Below are 26,764 nucleotides of genomic sequence, written 5' to 3' on the forward strand. Positions count from 1 at the left end.
GGGGGGCAGCAGGGGGGGGGGAGCGGGGGGGGGGGGGCGGAGGGGGGGGGGGGGCCGGGCCACGCCTAGCTGGTTGGAGAGGCACAGCCTCCCCTAACCGGCCATCCCTACAATTTCAGAAACCCAATGCAGCCCTCAGGCCAAAAAGTTTGCCTGCCCCTGATGTTGTGCATGCAACTTTAACTTCTGATGCTTCACTTTGCAATCTCACTCTTATTTTAATACAGTTTTTGTACTGAATTATCAATATTCATTGCCGTTCTATCATGCCTTCCATCCAAGGCTTTTAAGAAACTTAACAAATCCTAGAGCTAGATTCTGCCATCCTTCCTCACAATAAAAATCGTATCTTACTGCTCAAGTAGTTCCAGTGGAATCAATGGGAAAAGATACTTGTGATGGGATGTATAAATCCCGTGCCACTGCACCTTGAGAAATGGCAATCTTGGAGCAGAAGCTTTAAAAGGGAGAAGCTTGGTTCAGAAGAGCCCAGCCCTGGGCTGGCAGGTAGACAGACCCTGCACTGCTAGCTCCCCGGAAGGAGCACTTTGGAGGATAAAACTGGCAGAGGGTTCTTGCAAACACTGCACAATAGCCTTGAGCGCACACAGCCAGACTATCGCTCTTCAGGTATTTCCTGAAAGGAGGCGGCCAAACAGGAGAGTAGTGAGTAAGAGTAGGGAGGTGATTTTATCTCTGTATATGGCATTGATGCAACCAATATTGGAATACTGCAGCCATATTTTTTAAAGGATATTGAATCACTGGAGCAGGCACAGAAATTAGCTACAAAAATGATTTGAGGGCTGGAGAAAATGCCTTACAGTGAGGGACTTAAAGAGCTCAATCTGTTTAGTTTACCCAAAAAAAGACTGAGATGGCAATTACAATGTATAAACACCTTCATTAGGAGAAAATACCAGGTAAGAAATTGGTCTTTCATGTAGCAGAGAAAGTCGGTATGAGAACCCATGTCTGGGAGCAGAAGCCAGACATTCAAACTGGAAATACAGCACAAATTTCTAATGCTGACAGTGGGGGATTAGCCACTGGGTTAACAGGGGCCAGGCCAATTGCCCCCCCCCGGAAAAATAGGTACACAACGCTCCCCACAACCCCCGTGCCTGCCAAAGAGCAGGGGCATAGGGGCTTGCCTAGTTCACCTGGTGCTCCTGCTGGGCAGTGGGGCAAGGCCCCGCACCCCAACCCAGCCCCCCAGCAGGAGCACCGAGTGGGCAGAGGAAGTCCGTGTCCCAATCCAGCTCCCTGTCAGAAGCGCTGGGCAGGGGAAGCCCCCGTGTCCCTACCCAGCTCCACAACAGGAGCGTGGGGGGGGGACAGGAGGGACTCCAGGCAGCAGCGGTGGGGATCCCCCTTGCTCTGGCCCAAGGCCCCACAAACCCCTAATCCACCTCTGAATACTGAGGGGGATTAAGCTTTGGAACAAATTACCAAGGGAGGTGGTGGATTCTCCATCGCAATGTCTTCAAATTAAGAGTGAGTGCCTTTCTAGAAGATATGCTTTAGCCAAGTAAGTTATTAGTGAAATTTAATGGCCTCAAATATAAAGCAGGTCAGACTAGATGCCTTAATGCGTCCTTTTGGCCTTAAACTCTATGAATAACTTTTGATGTTTCTGCTAGAATGATCTGCAGTTAAATAGCTGATTATATTTAAATCGTCACTAGGATTCAGAATCAACAGACTAATTCCCCTCTCTGATTTATTATTGAAGACTGGAAAGTACAACACTGCAGCAGTTACACTCAGTTTTTATTTTTAAGGTTGTTTTCACAGTCCTGAGAGAGATAAAATTAATAATGAAAACTCCACTTCTGAACAAAATTCTAGAGCAAGAAGTAGATTAAGGATGAAATTCTACAGCCCTGATGCAAGGTGAAAGCTGTTAATTTTAGCTCCACTATTACACTGTGGTATTTTATGAAAATTACTTTGTATATTTGTGTTTCATATACTTAAAAATTGTAAAATTGTTTCCAAAATGTGATACTTTAATACAATTCAGCATCTCACCATCTATCCTTTATCCTATTACTAAAATCAATGAATATTTGTTGTTCTTCAAAGTGGCTTCTGCATATTCCTATAAGTCAGAGTCTACCCATGTGAACAAGAAGATGTAAGCCCTACACTACACAGAGACAGCCGAGGTGTTATCTGAAAGCTGATTTTGGAGATGTATGAATGGCTCCATAGTTTAAGATGCATCGAGATTTGTATTTAGCAGAATGAGTACTCCATTTCATGCTTTAGTGATTGAATTTAGTCGAAATTTAATACTAACTCTTTCTAGGACAAATTAATTTTCTGCTTTTTTTGGTCTAAAATTTACTAACTTTGCCAGAGGAAATACTTTTCAAGCAAGCACTTTTTGAAACTTCCCCCGAGTTTCATTTCCCGACTTCCACACACCAATAACTGAAGAATCCTACAAACCCCTCTCACTTACTCACCTAATGTTCAGAGATAGGACAGTTTTCAAAATTCACACTGACGCAAAATGTTTCCCTCCTACTCATCACACCTAATTTAGTTCTGCAAAGACAAGCTGACAAATTCAAGTTAGTCCAACTACTTTTCATTCTCAAACATCACCCCGTCTACCTCACTGAGATCCCAGCTGCATTATTCAGATGCATCCCACCAACCCCCTGATCCGAAGGAGCCAAAGAAGCAGTCTGAGAAGCATGGGAAAGAGGCAAGAAGTTCCCTACAGCACTGCTTCCTCAACGACCGCTGTGCCTTAGCACCTTGGGGAGCTCTTGAGTGTCTTGCAGAGAAGCATAAAAATGTATGTCTAGAAGGGACCTCGAGAAGTCATCAAGTTTAGGCCCCTGCACTGAGGCAGAACCAATTAAACCTAGACCACCCTGACAAGCATTTGTCCAACCTGTTCCTAAAAACCTTCAGTGACAGGGATTGCACAAGCTCCCTTGGAAGCTTATTCCAGAGCTCAACTACCCTTATAGTTAGAAATCTTTTCCCAATATTTAACCTAAATCTCCCTTGCTGCAGATTAAGTCCAATACTTGTCCTACTTTCAGTGGACATGGAAAGCAACTGATCACCATCTTTATAAGAGCCCTTAATGTATAAGACGACTTAGGTCTCAGTCTTCTTTTGTCAAGACTAAGTGTGCCCAGTTTCTAAAAAAAATCTTTCCTCATAGGTCAGGTTTTCTAACCCTTTTATATTTGTTGCTCTCCTCTGGGACTCTCTCCAATTTGTCTACATTTTCCTTTAAGGGTGGTGCCCAGAATTGGACACAGTACTCCAGCGAAGCCTCACCAGTGCCCAGCGGAGCAGGAATTATCTCCCATGTCTTAAAATATGACAATCTTGTTAATACATTCCAGAATAACATTAGCCTTTTTTGCAACTGCATCAAATTGATGACTCATATTCAATTTGTGATCCACTGTAAGCCCCAGATCCTTTTCAGCAGTACCACCTACCCAGTTATTCCCCATTTTGTAGTTGTGTATTTGTTTTATCTTCCTAAGTGAATTACTTTGCACTTATCGTTATTGAATTTCATCTTGTTGATTTCAGACCAATTCTCTAATTTGTCAAGGTCATTTTGAATTCTAATCCTGTCCTCCGAAGTGCTTGCAATCTCTTGGTGTCATCTGGAAATTTTATAAGCATACTCTCCTCCCCATTAGCCGAGTCATTAATGAAAATATTGAATAGTACTAGGCCCAAGACTGACACCTGTGGGATGCCAATAGATATGTCCTCCCAGTTTGACAACAAACTATTGATCTTGGAATAACTTAACAGGTCCAAGATTCCTTCAGCTAGGTCCTTAAATGGTCTAGGATGAATTTAATCTCTGTCTCAGGATCTTCTTCTTAACATATGCGCAGTGGGCTGGTGACCTTTGCCATCAGTTATTGAAGTCTCCATTCCACTACCTTACTCTTCCCCACCCCCTTTGCTCTAACAACCCTATGACTTTTGAGTGGAACGAAGAAATGGAGTTGAGCCGGGATAAAACCATTGTCTAGCTCATGAAACAAGTCTGACTAGTAGAATGGTACAGTAGTATTCTCTTTACTGGGACAACCTGGGATGAATTTGCCATCCCACTTAAATAGAAAAACTATTTTTAATCTTTATTTAGCAACTTTTATATTTTAAAAATAGCCTTAGAATTTCCCTACTCTTAAAGTATTATTTAATGGTACAGCATTATTCAAAGGTGGCCTCACTGTAACTGGAATTTAGCAGTGGTCATTCCCATTCAGTGTTATTGGGCTGAACTGAAACAGACTCCCTGGAAGGTGCCCGGTTTAAGTGAGCATAACATACATTAAATTATATATTTAACAAAAAATCATACATGTAGAAATGCAACAGTGGCTGGATTAACAGCTGTTGAAACTAATTTCTGGATTCTTTTCCATTTTAATTGTGCACCCACAATGATGTATTGAGGTTTTGGTTTGGTTTAAACAAAAGAAAAGAAGTGAGGTGTTTCACTTCACCAGTTTACAAACTTCTTGCTTAGCAACTATTTCGCTTCCAGATCTCGTAAATTCCTTTTATATCAATTTATGTGCAGGCCTAGATTAAGGCCTAGACTCAACAGGCTGATGCCCAGGGACCCAACTGCTGGAATCACAGGACAACAGAATCTCAGCCTTCATTACAAAAATTTCCCCCCCACACCTAGACTTCACAGTTGTAAAGAAACTCTTCAAAATATTATCTGAGTCTATCCAAGCCTCTCCTGAGTCTGCAGACAGCTTGAAACAATGGCTGCAATAGGTGTGAACTGCCCCGTTCATCTTAACTGAAAAGTTTGATCCTGGGTAGAGGGAGGGTGTCTGTCAACAGAACAGGATTGTAGTTGGGAGTTAGGGGAACCCTTGCTGGTGCCATCCTATCATAGTACTTGCTGGAGAGAGATCAGCAGGACACACACATACACGCTCTTGCCCTCCCTCCCCCTGCCTTTTGCTCTTATAGCTGCGTGCTAAACTCTCCCTTCATGGAGATAGACCACAGCCCGCCTAAAGACAGAGCATCAGGCTCCAGGGAAGGGCCAGTTTGCCACAAAAAGAGTGTTACCAGTCCCCTGCCAAGCCAGCCCCCAGCTCTGGTGTGGATGATCCTGCAACTACCAAATCAAGGAAGGTTTGGGCTCCTTGCAGGGCCAGACTATGGACAGTTATAGGGGATGTGTCCAGAGCCCCGAATACACTTAATCTGCCCCTGTGCATATGGGTTTAATTAAGCTATGCGGGTACATACCTGTAGACTTAAGCTGTAAAATCCTATTTGCTCTTGATTCAAAGGGACTACAGTTTTCACCAAGAAAATTTCCTATTGTGCCTGCTCAGTATACAGTTTTCAACCAGTAATCTCCTAAACGAAACCCAATGTGCTGCACAGCGGAGGATGCTAGTCCAAGTTTAAAATTCAGGTCTCTGCGCTGAAGAGTCTGTAATCTAAACGGATAGTTTACAGAAGGAAGAAGAGCAGAAGCTCACATGTATATGGTCCTTTTCATTATTTTAGTTGCGTAATTTTGTTTTTTAAACCATTGCCTGTTTAGTTAACATTTCATGAAGAGAGGTTATATGCCTCTTGTAATAAGTAAGATTTATAGAAGGATTTGAAGGAGGAAGTGGTGAAGACACTGCAATGCAGTGTCAGGGGTCAGACTTTGCTCATATTTTCCAAAGAGCTTCACTCAAGACAGAGACCAAGCATGGAAAACTTGAGCCCAAACAGTTTATACTAGTCAAATATTCACATGAGCCAACAGGGTTTTAATGGAATCATTTTATAACTCAACTATGACAGCCACAACCAAGCTACTGCTTGCTACTTCTGAAGCATCATTCATCCAAAGGTATCAAAGCACTTTACAAACATTTATTACATCTGACAATTTGCTTCCGAGGCAGATGATATCCCTGTTTTGCAGATGGGTTAGACAAAAGAAATGGGAATCTAATCTAGCAGCACTAGTATGTGCTCCAGATCACAATGCCTCCGACAGCACACAGTTTGAGACAGCCATCAGGTTATATATGGATAGTTCTTGTATCACTGAATTGCACTTGCAGTCCCAGCTGAACCATATCCAGTTCAAGAGAAGGTCCAATTGCGTCCCTTTGTGCTGAATGATTGTTTTTATGGACACCTATCCATTAAATTACTATCCATTAGATAGTAATTTAAAAGGCTACTGTGAAGAGTTAAAACCCAAACTGACCTCAAATTATTCTGCCCTCTCAAACATGGAGATGTTTACATAGAACAGACTCATAGGAGTTAAGGTCAGAAGAGAACCATCATGATCATCTAGTCCAACCTCCTACACATTGCAGGCCACAGAACTGCCATCAGTTTTAATTGCAAGATCTACTCAGGACAGGCATTTGTGATTCCAATCACAGTGAAATAGAGACGACAAAAATTCTCAGTGCTCTTTAGTCATGGAGACCAGGTAAAACAAATGTAGTTTAACAAATGTAATTTCAAGAGCTGTGCTCACATCAGTGTTGGGGTCACTAGGCCTACCTGAGCCAAAGTTCTTCCATGTTTAAACTCTGTCCTTCCATGTTTAACTCTAATCGACCTCAAAAGCCAAGGGCAGGAATTGGAATGTGTAAACAGTCAGTTAGCAATTACGACCTTGCTCATACCAGGTACCAAGCGATAATGATGAGGTTTGCATGTTTCTAGCTGGAGAAGGGGTAATAAACTAAGGGTAAACAGGACCAAATAACTGTTTAGAGGAGTGTTACTAACAAGCTAGATTTATAGCCCTAGAATGATTTAATTGCTTAAATGTATAAACATGCCTTCGGTGGGGAGGGGGAGTAGAGGGAGAGATAGAGGGGGGGTGGTAGAGAGGGGGGGCTTAGTTGTAAAATGTATAAGAAGAGAGAAACTGTTTTTGCTGGTGTGCTTGATTTGAGACTTGCCTGTCTCCTTGCACCACTTTGAGATCTCAAATAATCTTTGATTGTTTCTCCACCCCGGTATGTTTATTGACGCAAAGCACACCGGGCAACGAACCCCACTGTTGCTGTCCTCGGGCCTCTGTGCCGGCAACATCAGCAAGGCACAAGTTTCATTCCTTTTACACCAGAGCAGTAGACACAAACATGTTGTAGAACAGAGGTGGGCAAACTACGGTCCGCAGGCTCATCCTGCCCAGCCCCCGAGCTCCTGGCCTGGTCAGGGGCGGGGGTGTGGATGGTGGTTGGGGGGGAAACAGGAGGTTGAATGGGGGCGGGATCCTGGGGGGGCAGTCAGGAAGAAGGGGGGATTGAATGAGGAGGTAGGGGGCAGTCAGGGGACAGGGAGCGGAGTGTGTGGATTGGGCAGGGGTCCCAGGGGGGCTGTCAGGAATGAGAGGAGGGGTTGGATGGGGCAGCGGGAGTCTGAGGGCAGTCAGGGGACAGGGAGCGGGGGTGTGTGGATTGGGCAGGGGTCCCGGGGGGCTGTCAGGGAACAGAGGGGGTTAGATGGGGCAGGAGTTGGGGGGGGCAGATAGGAGGTGGGGTCCAGGCCACGACCCCCTCCCCTAACTGGCCCTCCATACAATGTACAAAACCCAATGCGGCCCCCAGGCCAAAAAGTTTGCCCACCCCTGTTGTAGGACCTGAGTGTACCTCTAACTGGTCGAGACTCTATTCTGATCCCCCTGAAGTTACTGTTTGCCAAAAGAGTGGCACTTGAAATCTATCTAAGCTATTGGGTTGGTGTATAAAAGCAGAACGGGAGAATCAGACCTGAAATAAGATGTTACCATCCTTCTTATCCCACATCCCCTTCACATGCACAGGAACTTTGTATTCCCGAAACACAAGGCAAAAAAGGGGAACAGGATCAAAAATTCAGTATGCCAATTCCTACAATTAGGCATAATCCTAAAGAACTGCACATCTGTATCTGCTCCATGTTATATAAATTACACACAGCCTTCTAGCTCCAGGTAAACTGCCCATATGGCCCTCAGCTGGGCAAAGTCTGGGTAACCCTTGATTTACGTAATCTCTATATTGACAGTTTGTCCCAATTTGTATTTCAGCTTGGATTTCTAAAAATAACCTTGGAGTCTTCTAGAAGCATATCTGTAACCTGGGTTGAGTTAGAATTTTAGCTTTAAATGAACTAAACCACTCCAAAATGTTAAAACAATTTGGAGAAGTGAAAAATGTTCATTACATAGGAAGAAAAAGAGTTCAGCTGGGGAAAGGACTGTGAGACAAAAGAAATCAATGGCCCCACTTTGATGCTAATGTACAGCAAAGCAGCACTACCCACTTGCCATTACCCTACAATTTAACTTAGCTCATTTCCTAACAGTAGGGAGATTTTTTCCTTCTTAAGGTTATTTAATTATAATCCACACTGCAAATTTCAAATAGTTAGCCAAAATTAAAAGTGGATGTTTTCCTTTAACAGGCAAACATTGAGAGCAAAGTTACTGACTAAACTGCCTAAACAACCAAGCAGTGAGATCCCAGAATTAAATTATGCCTACTGAAACATCAATGAAATCTCTGGCTTGAAAAAGGCTGACATTCGGTTAGGAGATTACCATTTCATTGAAATGCAAGAACATTTTTAATGGAACTAAAGCCATGTTTTTCTTGTCATCTTTATTCAAGTATTTCACAGCAGTTATATTACAAATTACAGTAAAATGTTCAAAAATTTCCAGAAGTTCAAAAATTAAATAACTTACTTAAAACTAATGTAAAATGAAGTTAAAATGCAAAACATCAATTTTAACACAATTCTGAATAAAACTATAGAATCCAAAATATATCATAGTTGATGAAAGAAGTCAACTTAATCCACAAAGTAGACATACATTAACCAAACAATAGGACTCCCCGATGTCTAAATAACCCAATGTACAAGATACACAAGATGCAGGTACAAGCCCGAATTCAAGCTTATGTTGTGATTACAAACAATAAAATAAAATGACTATCAGCTGCAGGACCTGACATTCAATATATTGAATGTAAAAGCCAGAGCTGACCCACCAACTTAATCAAAAAATGGGAAGACAAGATAATACAAAAAAACCAGTAATCCTATAAATACATTGGCATATGAGAAAAATCAACAATACAAAAGGAGACAAAAACAAACAAAAATTAATCACAGGTGAGATTCAAGCTTGCAAATACTATTAACTCCACAGCCACCAACTTCACCCTAGAACAGTTCCACTACCTCCAATACAGTCCCAATGGCCCATAAAGTTTACCTCCACCTGGCTCTGCCACATTTTACTGATCCAAGAAAAAGGCCTTGCACAGGAGTTTATTTGCAATTTTCACATCAGAAAACAAGGAATAGAGGTCGATTTGTACAAATTCTTGCCAGTGCTATATGGCAAACCAAAAATTAAAGATGTACAAGCAGTAAACAAGTTTAGACCACATGGATAGATTAACAGCTGCTTTAACTCTATACCCACCAGGCATCTGTAAAGGAAAAGAAAAACCTGATATAGTAATGTGATTATTTGGGCCAGAAAGGCAGGTATAATTTTACCCAAGAAAAACATTTAGATTGGCTAATTCTTTTCAAAAGATCTAAAATATTGAAGTTGCAGCTCCTCAGTTAGTAAAGTTGCACCTTTCAGTTTCCATATCAACTTTTAAGGACTATTAAAAGTTATTTTAAAAAGAACTGACCTGTTGGAAGCATTTTAATGCTAGGCGCGAGCTTTAATGCTATGCGTGAGCTTATATTTGCTTGTCAAACTCACTGATGACTAAAAACTCAATTGTTTAATTCATACAAATTAAGCAACATGTTAAAAATGTATGCAGTTTTACCTTTCACAAGTCCTGCTACTACCTGAACAAATACTTCTCTGAATAAGTGAAACTGGAATAAATATTTGTTTAAAAAAAAAAAATCTGCAGCAAGAACCTGAGACTTGCAAAAAACCCTTTTACCAGAAACTTGCTACAAAAAATCTGCTACATTTTATTTAATCAAATCTTAAAGTTTGTAACAATTTCCATCAAAATACAAAATTGTTATTAATGTACCAGACAGCAAAATATCTGAAACAGGAATGATGGTAATAAATACTAAAGGAAACAGGAAAAAAGTCCCCATAATCAAATCTGAGAGAGCAAAGAACGCCTTGTTTGAAATATGGGGGTTTTGTTGCGTTGTTTGTTTTTTGTTTTTTTAATCGCACTTTCTCACCAAAATATACAGTGTTTCTACATGGGTTGCATTTAGAATAGTATGATTAGATGCATACTAAGCCTTCAAACTTTTTTCTCTTAGATATTAAGAAAACAAGTGGCATTTTGGGGGAGAAAAAGGTCAAACTAGAATTAGAAGGCTTAAACATAAAACACAAAGAAGCACTTTGGATTACTGCAGTAGCCCAAGGCCCAAGTTTGTTTTTCTGCAGTGGCATACTACTACTAGCCAAAGACATGGAGACAAGTACCTTAGCTTCAGCATGTAAACGGTAGCAGAGTGTTACAGTTTTCCGTCAACACTGTTGGTAACTAAAATAGAAAAAGCTGAGGTAGCTCAGTATCTCTGCAGTAGTCCAAGATTGTTTTCTCTAATTAAAAACAAAACACGTGTTGCATATTTTGGAAAGACGCTCCTGCAGCTACATATAACAGTTATAATGAACGGTAACATATGGTAACACCAGCCAACCTGTCTACAACATTTTCTACTTATTTGTCTGAAACAAATCAGCCCAGGTAATGTTTTAACACTGAGCCTGTGATAAGACTTTTACTGCAACGTCCTTGCCTCTTGCAACTGCCTAGATTGTGGGTCTCCAATTTCCAGAAAGGAAAGTTTTGAACTACTGATACACTCACTATTCAGCTATAGAGAACTGCAATCCACACAGCCCAGTTCAGAGGTCCACAAATGGCCAATGATCATATAAAGTATCTTCCCCGCCCACCCCCCACGTTAATACTGCTATACATGGCCCAAGGTGTGGGAGCCTGGATTAAATTGTACTTACAGTGAGCTAGGGGTCCAGGACTTTTGGCTAACTGTCTCTCCTTTCTATGTCTATTCAGCAAGTCTTAGCTTTAATAAAAAAAAACTTTAGAAAGAAACCTGCCAGAATTAAACATCTTTTGTTTCTAAGAACTAAAATGGACAACAAATAAATAGAATTGTGGGAAAAAAGAATAGCCCCCATAATGAATATTCTCTTCACTTCGTTTTCAGCAACATACGAGAGTTTCACTGTGTAGTTTATTTCAATAACAAATATACCAACAGAATAAAAGAATGTCACTGTTTTGGTAAAGTTGTGTTGCTTTTTTCAGTGTGTCTTAGTTTAGTTCTGTAGAGTAAGACAGGCATTTTAGAATCATAATACTGGTTGCCATTCAATGATGAGGAAATGCAAATCATCCTTTTGGAGCTCTTCATTCTGAAGACAACTTTCTAACTCTGCCATTTGCTACAAGCCCAACCATTTGAATAGCCTTATCTTTCTCAATTGACTAAAAAGGCACATTAAAGGCAGTTCTAGAGAGCCTCATTTTCAAATTACTGTACATCCAGTTACTAAAGTTTCCTACCACAATGCATCACTGCCATCTTTGAAACAGGTTTCTGTCCATTACCCCAGAGAACAAGAAAAAAAACTGAAAAGGAAAATTTAAAAAGTTGTCCATTTAAAAAAATTCAACCTAGTTATATCTGCTCTATCCAGGTTCTGTGTTGGTTGGTCTGCTCCACTGTGTCTGAAGTTTCCCAAAAGATAATGCATGTAGAGAGAACAGGAGCAGAAATGAGAGCAGTTTCTGTAGCACCAAAAATCTCCAAGTTGTGGTGTTGTATTCTTTATTTATATCAGATACAACTGTCTGAAGTTCTGTTTGGTTCTTGTAGGCTGGTTGGTTTCAGGTACCTGAGACAATAGCACCAAATTTAACAGAAAGAAAGAGAGTGAGCACTTAAGACCAAGGCTCTGCACATACTTGGTGCAATTGGAAATCGAATGGCTCAGAAGACTGCTCTCCCATGAGCAGTTTAAGAGGATAAACCCACCCATCTCAAAGACATCACAGGAATGTTTCAAACATATGAACTGTTCTTTCCATTTCCTGCAAGAGACACCAAACATTAATTATATATAAATATACAGCAACAGAAATAAAGTTAGTGTTATATAATCAGATCTACTATGATTTTCTTTTAAACCTGAACAAATAATTTATAAGAAAATAGACAATTCTGTTAATCATTTCTGCTAGTAGATGGAAAACAATAAATGGGAGACTGTTTTCTGCATTGATGCTTCTTTAATTAGTTTTCCTAGTTGATGGTTAATGGGAAGACGTGGGTATACTAAGATAAAACTTCAGTTGATGCACTCTCCATGTATTACTAAATGAGGAAGGCTGAGGTATGGACCAGAGCTGCTGTCAAGCAATACTTCTATTTATTGATTTAAGGCCAATCATTTATCTGAAACATGGCCCCTGAAAAGTAGTAGTCTTTTTCCACATCATACAAAAATGTAAGGTTTCATAATAACCATCTACTGTCCAGTGGTTAGAAATGAATCTAATATTTTTTAAAACCTAATCTTATAAATGGACTATAGCAGGGATCGGCAACCTTCGGCACACGGCCTGTCAGGAAAATCCACTGGCGGGCCAGGACAGTTTGTTTACCTGCAGCGTCCGCGGGTTCGGCCGATCGCAGCTCCCAGTGGCTGTGGTTTGCCGTTCCAGGCCAATGGGGGCTGTGGGAAGCAGCACAGGACGAAGGATGTGCTGGCTGCGGCTTCCCGCAACCCCCATTGGCCTAGAACGGGGGACCGCGGCCAGTGGGAACTGTGATTGGCCAAACCCGCAGACACTGCAAGTAAACAAACCGTCCCGACCCATCAGCTGATATCCCTGACGGGCCGCGTGCCAAAGGTTGCCAATTCCTGGACTATAGCAAAAGACAGGTTCTTCAGTTTGAAAGCCTTTTTAAAGGAAGATATTTAAGCCCTAATTGCACTTTACATTATTAAAACACTATGCTTACTCAAAAGTCCCCAAGTACTTTACAAACTCTTCAGATATAGAGCTTCTGAAATGCAAACATTTCTAAGGTGAAGGTGACAGTGACAGAAACAACAGGCTCACAGCCAGTTTTTGAAGATTTTCTGTTGCAAGATTGCCAACACTTCAATCTCTCTGGTCACTCAGTAATGGACTTAAAGTGGCAATCTTGCAACAGAAAAGCTTCAAAAACAGACTCCAATGAGAAACTGCTGAGCTTGAATTAATATGAAAACTAGATACCATCAATTTAGGCTTGAATAGAGACTGGGAATGTAAGAGCCATTACACACATTGAATCTATTTCCCCATGTTAAGTATCCTCACACCTTCTTGTCATTATCACTACAAAAGGTTTTTTTCTCCTGCTGATAATTGCTCATCTTAATTAATTAGCCTCTTAGAGTTGGTAGGGCAACTCTCACCTTTTCATGTTCTCTGTACGTGTATATATCTCTCCTTACGATATGTTCCGTTCTATGCATCTGATGAAGTGGGCTGTAGCCCACGAAAGCTTATGCTCAAATAAATTTGTTAGTCTCTAAGGTGCCACAAGTATTCCGCCTCTAGAGAATGAGTTGATACTATTCTCCAGTCTTATATCTGAATTTTATGGATTTTGTCATTTGCATCCTCTTTATGTTCTTTAAGATCGCATTTAATGAGACAGAAACAGAGACACCCCAGCATGGGTTTGATTGTTTGCAAGGTAAGGATAAGGGGATTGGGTCATATCAGAAATTAATGGTCACTGTGTTCCTTAAGCCATTATTGCTTAAGTTTCTTTTTATCCTTAGTAGTTAATATAGTTTTCACAAGAGGATTTCTAATGTGCACCAGTCAATACAGAAATATTGCTACCCAAAGTCTATTGCAAAATTCAGATGAGAAACAAGAGAAATTGTAAAACTTTACCTCTACAAGCTGTGATTTGTCATAATCTTTACGATGCCGATAGATGCATTGACTAAGGAGTGAGTACAGCCTCTCAAGTTGGTCAACAGTCAGGTTGTTACTTCTCTTAACCAACAAATCCAGTAGTTTCTGTTAAGAGGAAAAACATAACACAAATAAAGAATCAAGTTTTTCATATATTCATTCTTGAAATCTGTTTGAGACTAATTATTACATTTAATTGTTTGTGGACAAAGCTGAAATGTGCTAGAAGGATATTTTATATTCAGAACAAGAACATGGTTCAGTATGTAAATAATATAACTGCTGTCAACCGTCTTAAGAGCAGATAACTCTTAATGGAGATCTTCTTTACATTTGTTTGTTTCAGTATGCAGAGATTCTCTAATTACTACACTTATGGAAAACATATTCACACTTGGGAGAAGCTCTCTGTAAACATTCAAAGCCCTTCTTAAAAAACTCCTTTGTTGTGATGCCTACAAAAAAAAACAAACTAACTTGATGGGGGGCGGGAAGAGAGCAGATATTAACTCCACTTCACCAATCAACACAACTACATCATCAACCCCTATTACTGCATAATTGTGTCTGCACAAACTGCACTGGAAACACTGGACTGGACTTTTATACCATAATTATTAAAAAGCTTTTATATGTATATTTATTACTGTATCTGCAGATACAGCAGTAAGATACAAATGAGTAGTTAATTTTGTTATGTTGTCACTAATTAAATAAAAATTGCTGGATAAAGAAAATCTTCAAACAATAATGCTGACAGAAAAGATTATACTTTCTGCAGTATAAAATAAGGGAAGTTGGGTCTTCACAATTTTCTGTACAGAGTATAAAAATATCTTCCATGTGTTTGAAAAGGGTTGGTAGTGGTAATTACTAAATTTAGTTCTCAGTCCCATTACCTTTAATCTGTCATGGTCAACAATTAGAGGGGGTATGATATCCAATGGCTCCTCCGGAACCTGCTCCAGACTTGCAGGTTTTGGGGGCTCCAAAGTGACTTTTCGAGATTTCTTAAATTTCGATACACCTGCAATTTGGATGCAAAATTATAGCACATCAGGAACAACTGATAAAAAATTAAAGTAAAGTAAAATATTTATTAAATGTAAAACATTTCCAATAGTCTCAACTATAACGTCCCATTCAAACTCCCACTAAAAATAGCTAATGGCATTTATATAGTCCATACCACCATATTATCGAGACATTGAAATTAAGATTTGACCTTGTGTTACTACTGACAGCTGTGAATAGGACAGAATCATTTGTAAACAATGTCCTGGTTTTGGAAACCTGGCTGAAAATATAAGAAGATAATTAGAATTTACTATTAAAGCAGCTACTGCCCATCAAAGTCAACAACAGATCATCTAGTCTGACCTGCTGCATAACACAGGCCACTAATTTCTGCAACCAGCTCATATCTTCTGGTTGAAATACTGCATACTGAAGGACAATCTTTATTGAAAAACATCAACAGTTGGAAAATCCACCACTTTCCACAAGATGTTCCAATGTTTAATTACCCTCACTATTAAAAGAGTACATCTTATTTAAAGTCTGAATTTGATTTATTAAAAATGTTTTAAATCAGGCTTTTGAAGAACACACACTATGGAAATTGTTATTGACTCGTACTTTTTCACCCTTACTGTCACCAGACATTTCAACATTGTGTGACAGGATTAAACAGGCAAAAAGAATTGCATGGGTCAGAGTTTACTCTGACATACCTTGAATCTATTTATTGTATCACCCAGCAACAGTTTCACTGGTTAGTTTAATTCACAATTCATTTCTCTATAAAGTGGTGTCCCCTACAGTTCTAGTTGCGCTTGCTTTTCATTTCTACTTGGTTCCATTTCAAAGACGTATGAATTGCACTCATTGCTATGTGGAGGGCACTCTGGTATGGCAGACATTTTTTTTATGTGAGACAAAGCAATGGATTTCTCAATTTTATTAAATGAAATAGACAAGACAGATTTTTTATTAAAAGGCTTAAAGTAGCAACTGAGCCATACTTTGGCCAGGGTAATTTCAACTGGCGATGCTATTGTGATCTCAGATGTCATTCTATCATCACATTTATCATTGGATTAGATTTCTTATCTGTAGGTCGACTATTGAGACTTTGTTTTACCATCTGAAAAATAATGTCAGGTGCTCAAGACAAGCCACTTATAGCTGCTGATAGATGCTTAAGGCACAGGTAGGTTAATTAGCATAATTCTCTATTATCTGGTATACCTTCACATAAATATGAAGGATGCCACTCGTCCAGAACACAGAAGCACATATCCTAACAAGTATAAGAAAGGCACAATTAGAGCTGGGCAAAATTTTTCAGATGCAACTCTTTCACCAAAAAATTCAGATTCAGGTCAACTGAAAGATTTCACAATGCCATGTTAAATTCACCAACCTGTTTCAGTAGAAAAAAATAATCCAGACAAGTTGAAACATTTTCAAAACTGAATGTTTCAACTTTTTGATTAAAAATTATGTTTTGTTTCTTATTTTGCTTCAATTTTATTTTTTAAGATACTTGGAAATAAATGTTTCGTTTGAAACAAAACTAGGGTGGGTTTTTTTCCCTTTTAGGTTTAGCTGAATTTTTTTATTTTTTTTATTTTTTTTTATTTTTTTAAAGCACCTCGTTTTGCTTCACTTCAAACCAAAATAATTTTTCTTCCTCCCAGACTTTTTGGTCAGGCCACTGAAATGAAAAATTGGATATTTGCAGAGCTCTAGTCACATCTCCCTGAGCTTTAAAAGTTCACAGCGATTCCCAGTAAACTTCTACATCAATATTAAGGCTTTTTTAACTTACATTTTAAGTAAGATTTCCAGATTGACCGGCTTTCACCTAATACATCCCTAGTGTTCCCTTACATTCCAAATGATTAGTTTAATTACCCTTCTCTCATCACAACATTCTGAGAGAGAGAGCAAGAATTCATAATAATTATGGCCTAATTGTAGAATAAACTTCCTTCTACTATTTCAGATTGCTAACTGGTGCCAGAATTGAAAAGTAGTTTAAAGAAATATGTTTATGGTAGCATTTATTTGTTCTTAATAATTGATGTTTATATTATTTTATTACAAAGCGCTCCAAGACTTTTTCAAGTACTTGTGTTATGGGGATGCTCTCTGCCCCACACCAGAGCAGGGCATGTTTTCTTCAACATACTCTCAGTCAATGCCAGCCCAGGAGGAGTGATAAGGAGGAGGCATACCCAAGCAGAGGCAGGAATAGCAAACTGTCTCTTGAGCATACTAGTTCACTGGACTATCCTATACCACAATGCAAACCCCTTACTGGTGTCATTTAATGTCTGTGACTCGTGTTTTCCTGACAGCACCTCAAAGCCCTACAATAATTACCCCTGAGGAAGGCTGGACACTGCTCCACCTGGAACTCATTGGGACTGAAGGGGGACCATTGGGTATTGACATAAAACATTCTCTCCTCCCTACTGGGCCATGTGTGCTACCTCCCCAGTACTCTCAAGCTTCTAATGGGCTAGGGAACAAGGGAGAATTTGGTCCCAAACTTACTCTACCACTATACTAGCTTCCTTTCTCCCCCTTCATTTGTCTCTCTTTCACCATCTAGTGGAGAACTGCACCCATTCTTCTGCACATAGTACTTTCTCAGTGGGGGAACAAGGAAGTGAAACTGACAGCTGTGTTCTGCTCCTTCTGGGTCATTAGAGAAGGAGAGGTTACTCACCTTGTGCAGTAACTAGAGCTCCCTGGGGATGCTCCACTTTAGATGCACATGCACCCTGAGCCTTTGATCGAAGCTATTTGGTAGCTGTGCGCATTCAGCTTGCACATGTGCCCTATATATCCTTGTGTCCAGGGCTAAATTCAGCCGGAGCTGTCCAGAGCAGAGCTCCGGTAAATATTTTCAACGACCTGAGAGTTTTTATAGTATGTTGCGGAGGGGCAAGGGGGGCTCCGGGAAATAATCTATAAGAATTTAAGCCCTGCTTGTGTCCCATACTGAGGCTACAGATGGCCGCATGGGCAAACCACCCTCAGTTCCTTCTCTACCACAAAGTCCCACAGAGAAACTCTGAAGCGCGGGGGAAGGAGGATGGGTAGTAGAGCATCCACACAGACTGACATCTCAAAGAACTCCAGTTACAGCACAAGATGAGTAACCTCTCCTTCTTCAAGTAGTGTCTCTGTGAGTACTCCACTTCAGGTGGCTTCACCACAGCAACCTCTTAAGGAAGTGGGAGGTTCAGAACAGAGTCCAGCACTGAAGAGAGGTCTGCATTGCCTACTGCAGCATCTGATCTAGCTGCGTGAACCAAAGCACAATGGTAGGAAAAAGTCTGTAGTGAAGCCCATGTTGCAGCTCAGCAGATTTCTGCAAACATCCACGAACAGGGCTACAGATGTAGACTGATCTAGTAGATCAATGTGCAGTCACTCGTACAGAAGGTTGAGCAACAGCCAAGCCACAACAGGTGATAATATATTCAGAGATCCATTTATAGTCAATCTGCATGAAGATACTGGATCCCGTAGACCTATCTGCAACAGAGGGAGGGAAAGTCTAGGGGACTTCCTGAATTGTTTGGTTCTGTTCAAGTAAAAGGCTAATGCTCTCTTAACATCTAGTGTATGGAAGGAAGGTGGCTTGCTGCATAGAGAGTTATGAGGCTTAGTAAAGAAAACTGAAAGGTGAATAGTTTGGTTAATGTGAAACTCACAAGAAACCTTAGGTAAAAATTTTGGATGAGGTTGTAATGATACTTTCTCCCTGGAGAACACAAATGGAGGGCCTGCCATTACAGCCCCACTCTCCCCAAACTTTAAAGCAGAAGCATTGCCCACCAAAAAGGCCACTTTCATAGACAAATGTAACAGAGAACACACAGCTAGTGGCTCAAAAGCTTGTTTAACAGTTAACAAGGTTGAGATCCCAAAGCAGAGTAAGATCTCTAATCATCAGAAAAAGATTCATAAGATCTTTCATGAACCTCCTTGTGGCTGGATGTGCAAAAATTGAGAAACCTTCTACTGGCAAACAGAAAGCTGTTATTGATACTAATTGAACCTTGATGGAACTCACATACAGAGACCAATGTCTTCAATTCCAACAGATAATCCAAGAAAAAGATGACTAGAATGTGAAAGATGATGGCAGTTACAACAAAGATGGTATCTGCTTCATTTCTGGAGGTAAGTTTATCTTGTAGATTTTCCTGATATTTAACAGCACGAATTATACTCCCAATGAACAGGATGCTTTTAGTTCCAAGAACCATTGAGACACTATGCTTGGAGTTGCAGAACATTCAGATTTGGGTGAAGTGTTCGATACACATTGAGACAGTCGAGAATCAAATAGGAGCTGCCACAGAGGGTCACAGGTGAGTCTGATAAGGTAAGGAAACCAAACTTGGTGCATTCAAAATGACCCTGGCATGGTCCTGCTTGATCTTGTTGACAACCTTTAAAGCAATGGCATTGATGGATATGCACTTCTAACTGCCCTCAATTCCAGCAGATTGATTTGCAAGCACTGTTCTTGTTGTGAGCATTTGCCCTGGCCTGAGTGATAACCCAAACGTACTCCCCATCCCAAGAGAGAAGGGTCCAATGTTATGACAGTACAGGGATTCTGGAGTAATGGGGTTCCTGCACAAACTCTGGAAGGATCCTTCTACCAGGTGAGTGATTGTTGCACCCAGCTTGGTTTAGACACCCGTTTGTTCAGACTGTGTCTGTTGGGCATGTAAAATGTCCTGAGCCACACCTGGAAACATCAAAGATGTAATCTAGGGTTCTGTGTTATAAAAACAGAGACTTGAGGACTGTGCTGCATTCTTTGGATAAGGTTCTTTGGAGCGAGGAACCTATTGGGAGGGAGGATAAGCCATCATCAAATCCAGAAACGCTCCTCTGAAAAGTATTCACGGTGTAGGGGTCAAGGCCAATTTCTCCACATTTATTTGTAGGCCTGAACTGTGGAAAAGTAAAGTTGTTGTTTTAACTGCCAACAGCACCTCCTGATAAGACCATCCTTTGAGAAGCCAGTGGTTGAGGTAGGGAAAAACTGTTATACCTAGACAATGAAGGTGGGCGCTACAACCACCATAATTTTTGAGAAAACCCTTGGGGTGGAAGAAAGGCCAAAGGGTAGGATCTGGTATTGGTAGTGATCGTGAACAACTATGAAATGAAGAAATCTTTCATTAAAGGGCTGAATCGCTACATGGAAGTAGGCATCTTTGAGGCTGAGAGCTGCAAACCGTCCTCTGACTTCAGGGAGGGAATTATAGCTGCTAGAGAGACTTATCTGAATTTCAGATATTTGACATTCTTCTTCACTTGTCTGAGATCTAATATTGGCTGCCAACATCTGTTTCTCTTGGGTATCAGAAAATACTTTTCCTTTGTGTTGAAGTGGAACTGGTTCTGTGGCCCCTAGACTTAGGATCGATGTGATCTTCTCTTTCTGCAACTGATTGTGAGGGGGGTCCCTGAAGAGGGATGGGAGGGTAGGATGGAGATTACTCTGGTTATACTCCAACACCCATTTGTTTGATGTCATAGTCTCCTACACATGCTGGTATATATTAGAGATATCTATCTATCTATACATCTATATATATGCGGTGGGGAGGGGGAAGACACAACACAGGCAAGCAGTGTCCAACATGCGGAAAAGGTAGAGACTGCTGCAGCTGAAAAACTCTTATCCAGTGGTTCAGACTCTCAGTCAACCCATAAAAACTGGAGCTTGGAAGATGCTGATGGCTGGGATGAAGCAAGCAAGGTAGTTGTTATGTTCCTTTTAAGAGACTCTCGACCCCATATTGCCGTGGTTCAGATAATCTACAGAAGGTAAAAATCGAGCTAGATGGGAGCTTTGTGCAGATTGAGACCTGGTGAATTTTCTTTTACTTGCCTGTATATCCCCAAGGATCTAAGCGTAGCCCTAGAGTGTTTTAGGGTATGAAGTCAGCCATCTTTGAAGTCCTTGAAGAGCTTGTGGCCATTAAATGGTAACTCCTCAATATACCTCCTGCTGGAAACCAGACAACTGAAGCCGGGGGGGGGGGAGGCGGGAGGAGTGAGAGAAATAGATCTGGCTGCAATGTTGGCCACATCAAGTGAAGCCTGCAAAGACATCTTCACCAAAAGCTGATCCTCCTCTTTAATTATGGCTAGGGCTGTCGATTAATCGCAGTTAACTCACGTGATTAACTCAAAAAAATTAATCGTACTGTTAAAACAATAGAATACCAATAGAAATGTATTAAATATTTTTGGATGCTTTTCTACATTTTCAAATATATTGATTTCAATTACAACACAGAAAACAAAGTGTACAGGGCTCATTTTTATTACAAATCTTTGCACTGTAAAAATGATAAATAGTATTTTTCAATTCACCTCATAAGTAACATAATGCAATATCTTTATCATGAAAGTGTAACTTACAAATGTAGATTTTTTTGTTACATAACTTCACTCAAAAAAACCAAAATAATGTAAAACTTTAGAGCCTACAAGCCCTCAGTCCTACTTCTTGTTCAGCCAATTGCTAAGACAAACAAGTTTGTTTACATTTACAGGACATAATGCTGCCAGCTTCTAATTTACAATGTCACCTGAAAGTGAGAACAGGCATTTACATGACACTTTTGTAGCTGACATTGCAAGGAATTTACATGCCAGATAAATTAAACGTTCATATGCCCATTCATGCTTTGGACAACATTCAAGAGGACATACTTCCATGCTGATGATGCTCGTTTAAAAAAATGCGTTAATAAAATTTGTGACTGCACTCCTTGGGGGAGAATGTATGTCTTACACTCTGTTTTACCCACATTCTGCCACATATTTCATGTTATAGCAGTCTTGGATGATGACCCAAGCACATGTTCATTTTAAGAACACTTTCACTTCAGATTTGACAAAACGCAAAGAAGGTACCAATGTGAGATTTCTAAAGATAGCTACAGCACTCAATCCAAGATTTAAGACTCTGAAGTGGCCTTCCAAAATCTGAGAGGGACAAGGTGTGGCGCATGCTTTCAGAAGTCTAAAAAGAGAAACACTCCAATGCAGAAACTACAGAACCCGAACCACCCAAAACAAAAACCAAAAAACCCCCCCAAAAAAACAAAAAAAAAACCCTCCCAACTTTCTGCTGGTGGCATCGGACTCAGACGATGAAAATAAATACATGTCGCTCCGCACTGCTTTGGATCATTATCAAGCAGAACCCGTCATCGGCATGGACGCATGTCCTCTGGAAGGATAGTTGAAGCATGAAGGGACATATGAATTTTTAGAGCATCTGGCACGTAAATATCTTGCGATGCCGGCTACAATTGTGTCATGAAAACACCTGTGGTCACTTTCAGGTAACATTGTAAACAAGAAGCGGACAGCATTATCTCCTGCAAATGTAAACAAACTTGTTTGTCTGAGCGAATGACTGAACAAGAAGTAGGACTGAGTGAACATGTAGACTCAAAAATTTTATATTGTTTTATTTTTGAGTGCAGTTATTTTTTTTTTGTACATAACTCTACATTTGTAAATTCAACTTTCGTGATAAAGGGATTACACTACATTATTCGTATTAGGTGAATTGAAAAACACTATTTCTTTTGTTTTTTACTGTACACATATTTGTAATAAAAATAGTATACAGTGAGCACTTTACACTTTGTATTCTATGTGGCAATTGAAATCAATATATTTGAAAATGTAGAAAACATCCAAAAATATTTAAATAAATGATATTCTACTATTCTTTAATCACACGATTAATTGCAAAATTATTATTTTTTAATCACACGATTAATCACGATTAATTTTTTTAATCATTTGACAGCCCTAATTATGGCATTAAACTGATCTTGATGTTCCTGTGGTAAATGGTCAATAATAGCATTAAACTTCTGGTTATTCAGGAAGTCATATTTCGACATTAGCGTTTTGTGATTTGCAATCCTAATATGTAATGTCACCAAAAAGACGCTTTTATGATCAAAATAGTCCAGACACTTCTGATCCTTGTTATATGGGGCAGCTTTAGGAATATGCGGTCTACACCTTTCATTAACTGTGTCCATGACCAGAGAATTTGATGTCAGGTGTAAAAACAAAAACTCGGGATCCCTGGCCCAGGTGTAATATTTTGTAATTGGCACTCTTGCAGGTAGGGTGTGCTGCTGCTGGAATTTGGCCCTATGGTCTTGGCTGGCTCAAGGAGAGCTTCATTAAATTGGTAGTGTCACCAGCGCTGAAGTAGAAGTATGTAATATGTCCAGAAGCTAGTGATGGGAATCCTGGATTTCTTCCAGGGGAATTTGAAGTGTGTTCACCATCTGCTTCAGCAGGTCCTGGAACTGCTGAAAGTCATCAGCTAATGATGATGATGGAAGCATTACTGCCTAAATCAGGCAATGAAGAAGAGATATTTGTATGGTTGGTGACCTCCTTGTCCACCTTCGCCACTTGCTCCACAAAGGTCTCCTCTGCTGATTCAGCATAGAGGGGAGGAATGGAAGGTACTGGAAAATGAGGTCTTCTAGGCTCCTTATGAGACTGAATTAGGGACCCTGAAAACTGCTGATAGTATTCTGCCCATGGGTCCCAATAAGGCCAAAGAGGAGGTCCATAAGGCACGGGGGGAGGTAGCCATTGCTGATGATCCCACGTATTAATAGGCAGAGAACTTGTATTCCTTCCATCTGCAGAGAACAACACCTCCTTGAGCAAATACTATTATTTGAGCAAATAAACTGGAAAGCCTTGAACAGAAAGCTGTGAGTCTGACTACGAATGCTCTTCTACATATTGTAAAAAGTTACAACAGTTCTTTCTGAATGGTAGAAATTGGGAAGTAGTGCATCTGAATACAACATGCACAGCTGGTGACTGAGCAGCTCTCAGTACTGAAAGCTGTCCGGAAGTTGCTAGGAGGGGAGACTCAGGAGGGTACCGGAACTCCTGTGGTACTTGGAGCACAATCGAACATGGTACAGGCACTGAAGTTGTTCTCAATGTCACTGTCCGAGTTGTTGATCATGGGTCTGAGGGTACTGCAGATTCCAGTGAGGCTACTCTCTTACTAGCATAGGCTCTGATGGCAGCCACAGTAATAGTCTGATTCCATACCCTTTGTCGGCAAGGTATGGGACTTAGATGAAGTCTTAAAGTGCTTCATGGTACCCAAAGTACTGGCGCCTCAACAGCACTCCTCACAGGGCCCTGAGGTCTCTGGTTCCTGAATCTTCTTGGAGAAAGAACTTCCCATTCTCCTTCATTTACCTGCCCCCCTCCTTAGTCTTTGAGTGGTAAACTCTTGGTACCAAGGAAGCAATTATAGGTACCTTGCTAATGGAGTGTGTCAGAGACCAGGATCTCAACGCTGCCTTCACCTTGGAAGCTCTCGTGATCATGATCTCGATGTCGACAGGACATTAACGGAAGCAAAGGGCTCCTGGTTAGGGGGTTTCCTGTCCCCAGCTCCAAAGTCGGTCTTAAGGCTTTCTCCATCACTAACACATTATACTTAAATCTCCCTGTTTTTGTGGGATCTTCCCCTAAAACAAGTGCAAATATTCCACTTGCTGGGGATATGAGAGTCTCCTAAACAATATGCTGAAAACGCTCATAACTGACGGGAATCACTTTTCAACAGGAGAGGCACGTTTTAAAATCTGGTGAGCCTGGCATCCCAGATACAAGAAAAAAAACCTGACACTTCAGTAAGGGAAAAAACAAAAACAAAATTCCCCCAATAAAAAGGGAATAACAGTTCCAACAACTATAAAGTACTAAGAATCCTACCAACTAACTAAAGAACTAACACTATATACTACATTCTAACTCTAAAGAGGAAAACAGGCACACACTAAACTCTCTCTGTTCAAATGAGATTGAGAAAGAACTTAAGGCTGTTTACCCAGGTTGCGCTACATTGCCTTGGTACAGGGCACGGAGATGTGACGGACGCATGTGCAGGCTGAACAGGCAATGCTACCAAAAATTTCGGATCAAATTTTTCCATGGGTGAAATTTAAAAAAAAAGTAGGGAGAAGTATGGATAAATGTGGAATTCTCACAAACCTACAGAAAGTTTAAGCCACTGAAATCAATGGTTTAATGGTGTGATGCTCCCAGATAGATTTTTGTGAAAAATAAAGTTACTTTTAAACTTTTTTCCCCACATTTAGATAGAGGATAAAACAACAACTCTGCTGGAGTTTAGACAAGTAGATGGATATATTATTTAAAGTAAAAACTTGAGAAAAAAGTTTTAAGTTTTAAAAATAAATTATTCTTTGTTTTAAAGTATACTGAATCATGTCATTTACGATATCAAAAGTTTGCTGAAGCTTTGTGCATTGAGATTTTTACAAATGCACAGGTTCATTTTTTTAATATATAAACATGAAGGTTCAACCAATACATAGTATTTGTCTTCACTTTCATTATGATATATAGTTTATTTATGTTCATAAAAACTGTACAGTTCAAAGGCACTCATGAAATAGCTCAACTTTAAAACCGAGCCCTTAGTTCCCAACAATAATTTTTCAAGTCACTGCAAAAGTGGGTTTATTATATCTCCTCTATATAGCAACATCAAGTGCAGATGCAAGGCAAATTCTCCAAATCTCTCCACCTGATTAAACCAAATTTCTCATCTTTCCTCCCAAGCCCTCCCTTCTCCAACACTGCGTAAATTTTTAATCTCTTTTGACACCAAAGCTTGAAAACTCGGTCATATTTGACTTTTCTCTCCTTCTTCCACATCCAAGCATTTGCCAAACTCTAGTGGTTCTTTCTCTACAACATCTCCCACGATTTACTCTTCTCTCTTTTCAGAGTAGCAGCCGTGTTAGTCTGTATCCGCAAAAAGAAGAACAGGAGTACTTGTGGCACCTTAGAGACTAACAAATTTATTAGAGCATAAGCTTTCGTGGACTACAGCCCACTTCTCTCTTTATTGCTACTTCTGATCCTGTCCTGCCATAGGTTCTCTCTTGCCTCAACTATTCAACCCACTTCTCTTCTTACAATACTGATTGTCACTTTGGTTTTCTTCAGTCTATACATAATTAAATTTCTAAAAGTATTTTCCTCCTCTGTTACTCAGACAACATTGCCCCCAGTTTGAGTCCCTTCACTGGCTACCACTTGCCTTCCAAATCAAGTTGAAGCTTATGTTCCTAACTTACAAGGCCCTGCAAAAATCCACTCCTGACAAATCAGCACTTTTTCCTGTTCATCTTCTCATGTACACTGCCTTGCTCAAGTTTCTAATCTACACATGCTCTTCATCTCCTCCTATCACTTATTACTGTACCTTATTCCATGCTACTCCTATCCTTGGAAAACACTTCCTAACTTTATACACTGAGGAATAACGACACCTATCATTTAAAAACCTTTATTAAAACTCATTTATTTTGCAAACCCTAACACTAACCTTTTAAAGATACATTGTTCTTTTACGTATTTATGAACAGCTAACAAAAAAGCAAGCGAACGAACACCTTTTACTTCTCTCTTCCCCTTGGGCCCCCAAGAGATGTTGTTTCTCTGCTTTTATTCACCATTATCCTTCCCACCTCTTTGTCTATTGTCCTTTCTCTGCAATGTCTGTCTATCTATTGATTGTAAACTGCTCCCAGCAGAGATCATCACTTGCAAAGCAACATATACACCTCAGGCAAAAAGCTTTTGTT

The 26,764-nt window shown here is 40.1% G+C and overlaps 1 protein-coding gene across 3 annotated transcripts in view; it reads right to left on the reverse strand.

Moving 5' to 3' along the window:
- Positions 1–8,636: 8,636 nt before the first annotated feature.
- ATAD2B (ATPase family AAA domain containing 2B) overlaps positions 8,637–26,764 on the reverse strand; it is a 167,823-nt gene continuing 149,695 nt past the window's right edge. For 2 of the 3 annotated variants that reach the window (XM_034766601.1, XM_034766600.1), the window contains exons 26-28: positions 14,915–15,042; positions 13,992–14,120; positions 8,637–12,125 (exon numbers count right to left, since the gene is read on the reverse strand). In XM_034766601.1, the coding sequence (XP_034622492.1) occupies positions 12,084–12,125; positions 13,992–14,120; positions 14,915–15,042 (299 nt within the window). In that variant the 3' untranslated portion in view covers positions 8,637–12,083. The remainder of the gene's footprint in view (positions 12,126–13,991; positions 14,121–14,914; positions 15,043–26,764) is intronic. The other variant, XR_004645254.1, reaches the window with a different exon arrangement.

This window comes from Trachemys scripta, chromosome 3 (genome assembly GCF_013100865.1).
Source record: "Trachemys scripta elegans isolate TJP31775 chromosome 3, CAS_Tse_1.0, whole genome shotgun sequence".
NCBI lineage: Eukaryota > Metazoa > Chordata > Testudines > Emydidae > Trachemys > Trachemys scripta.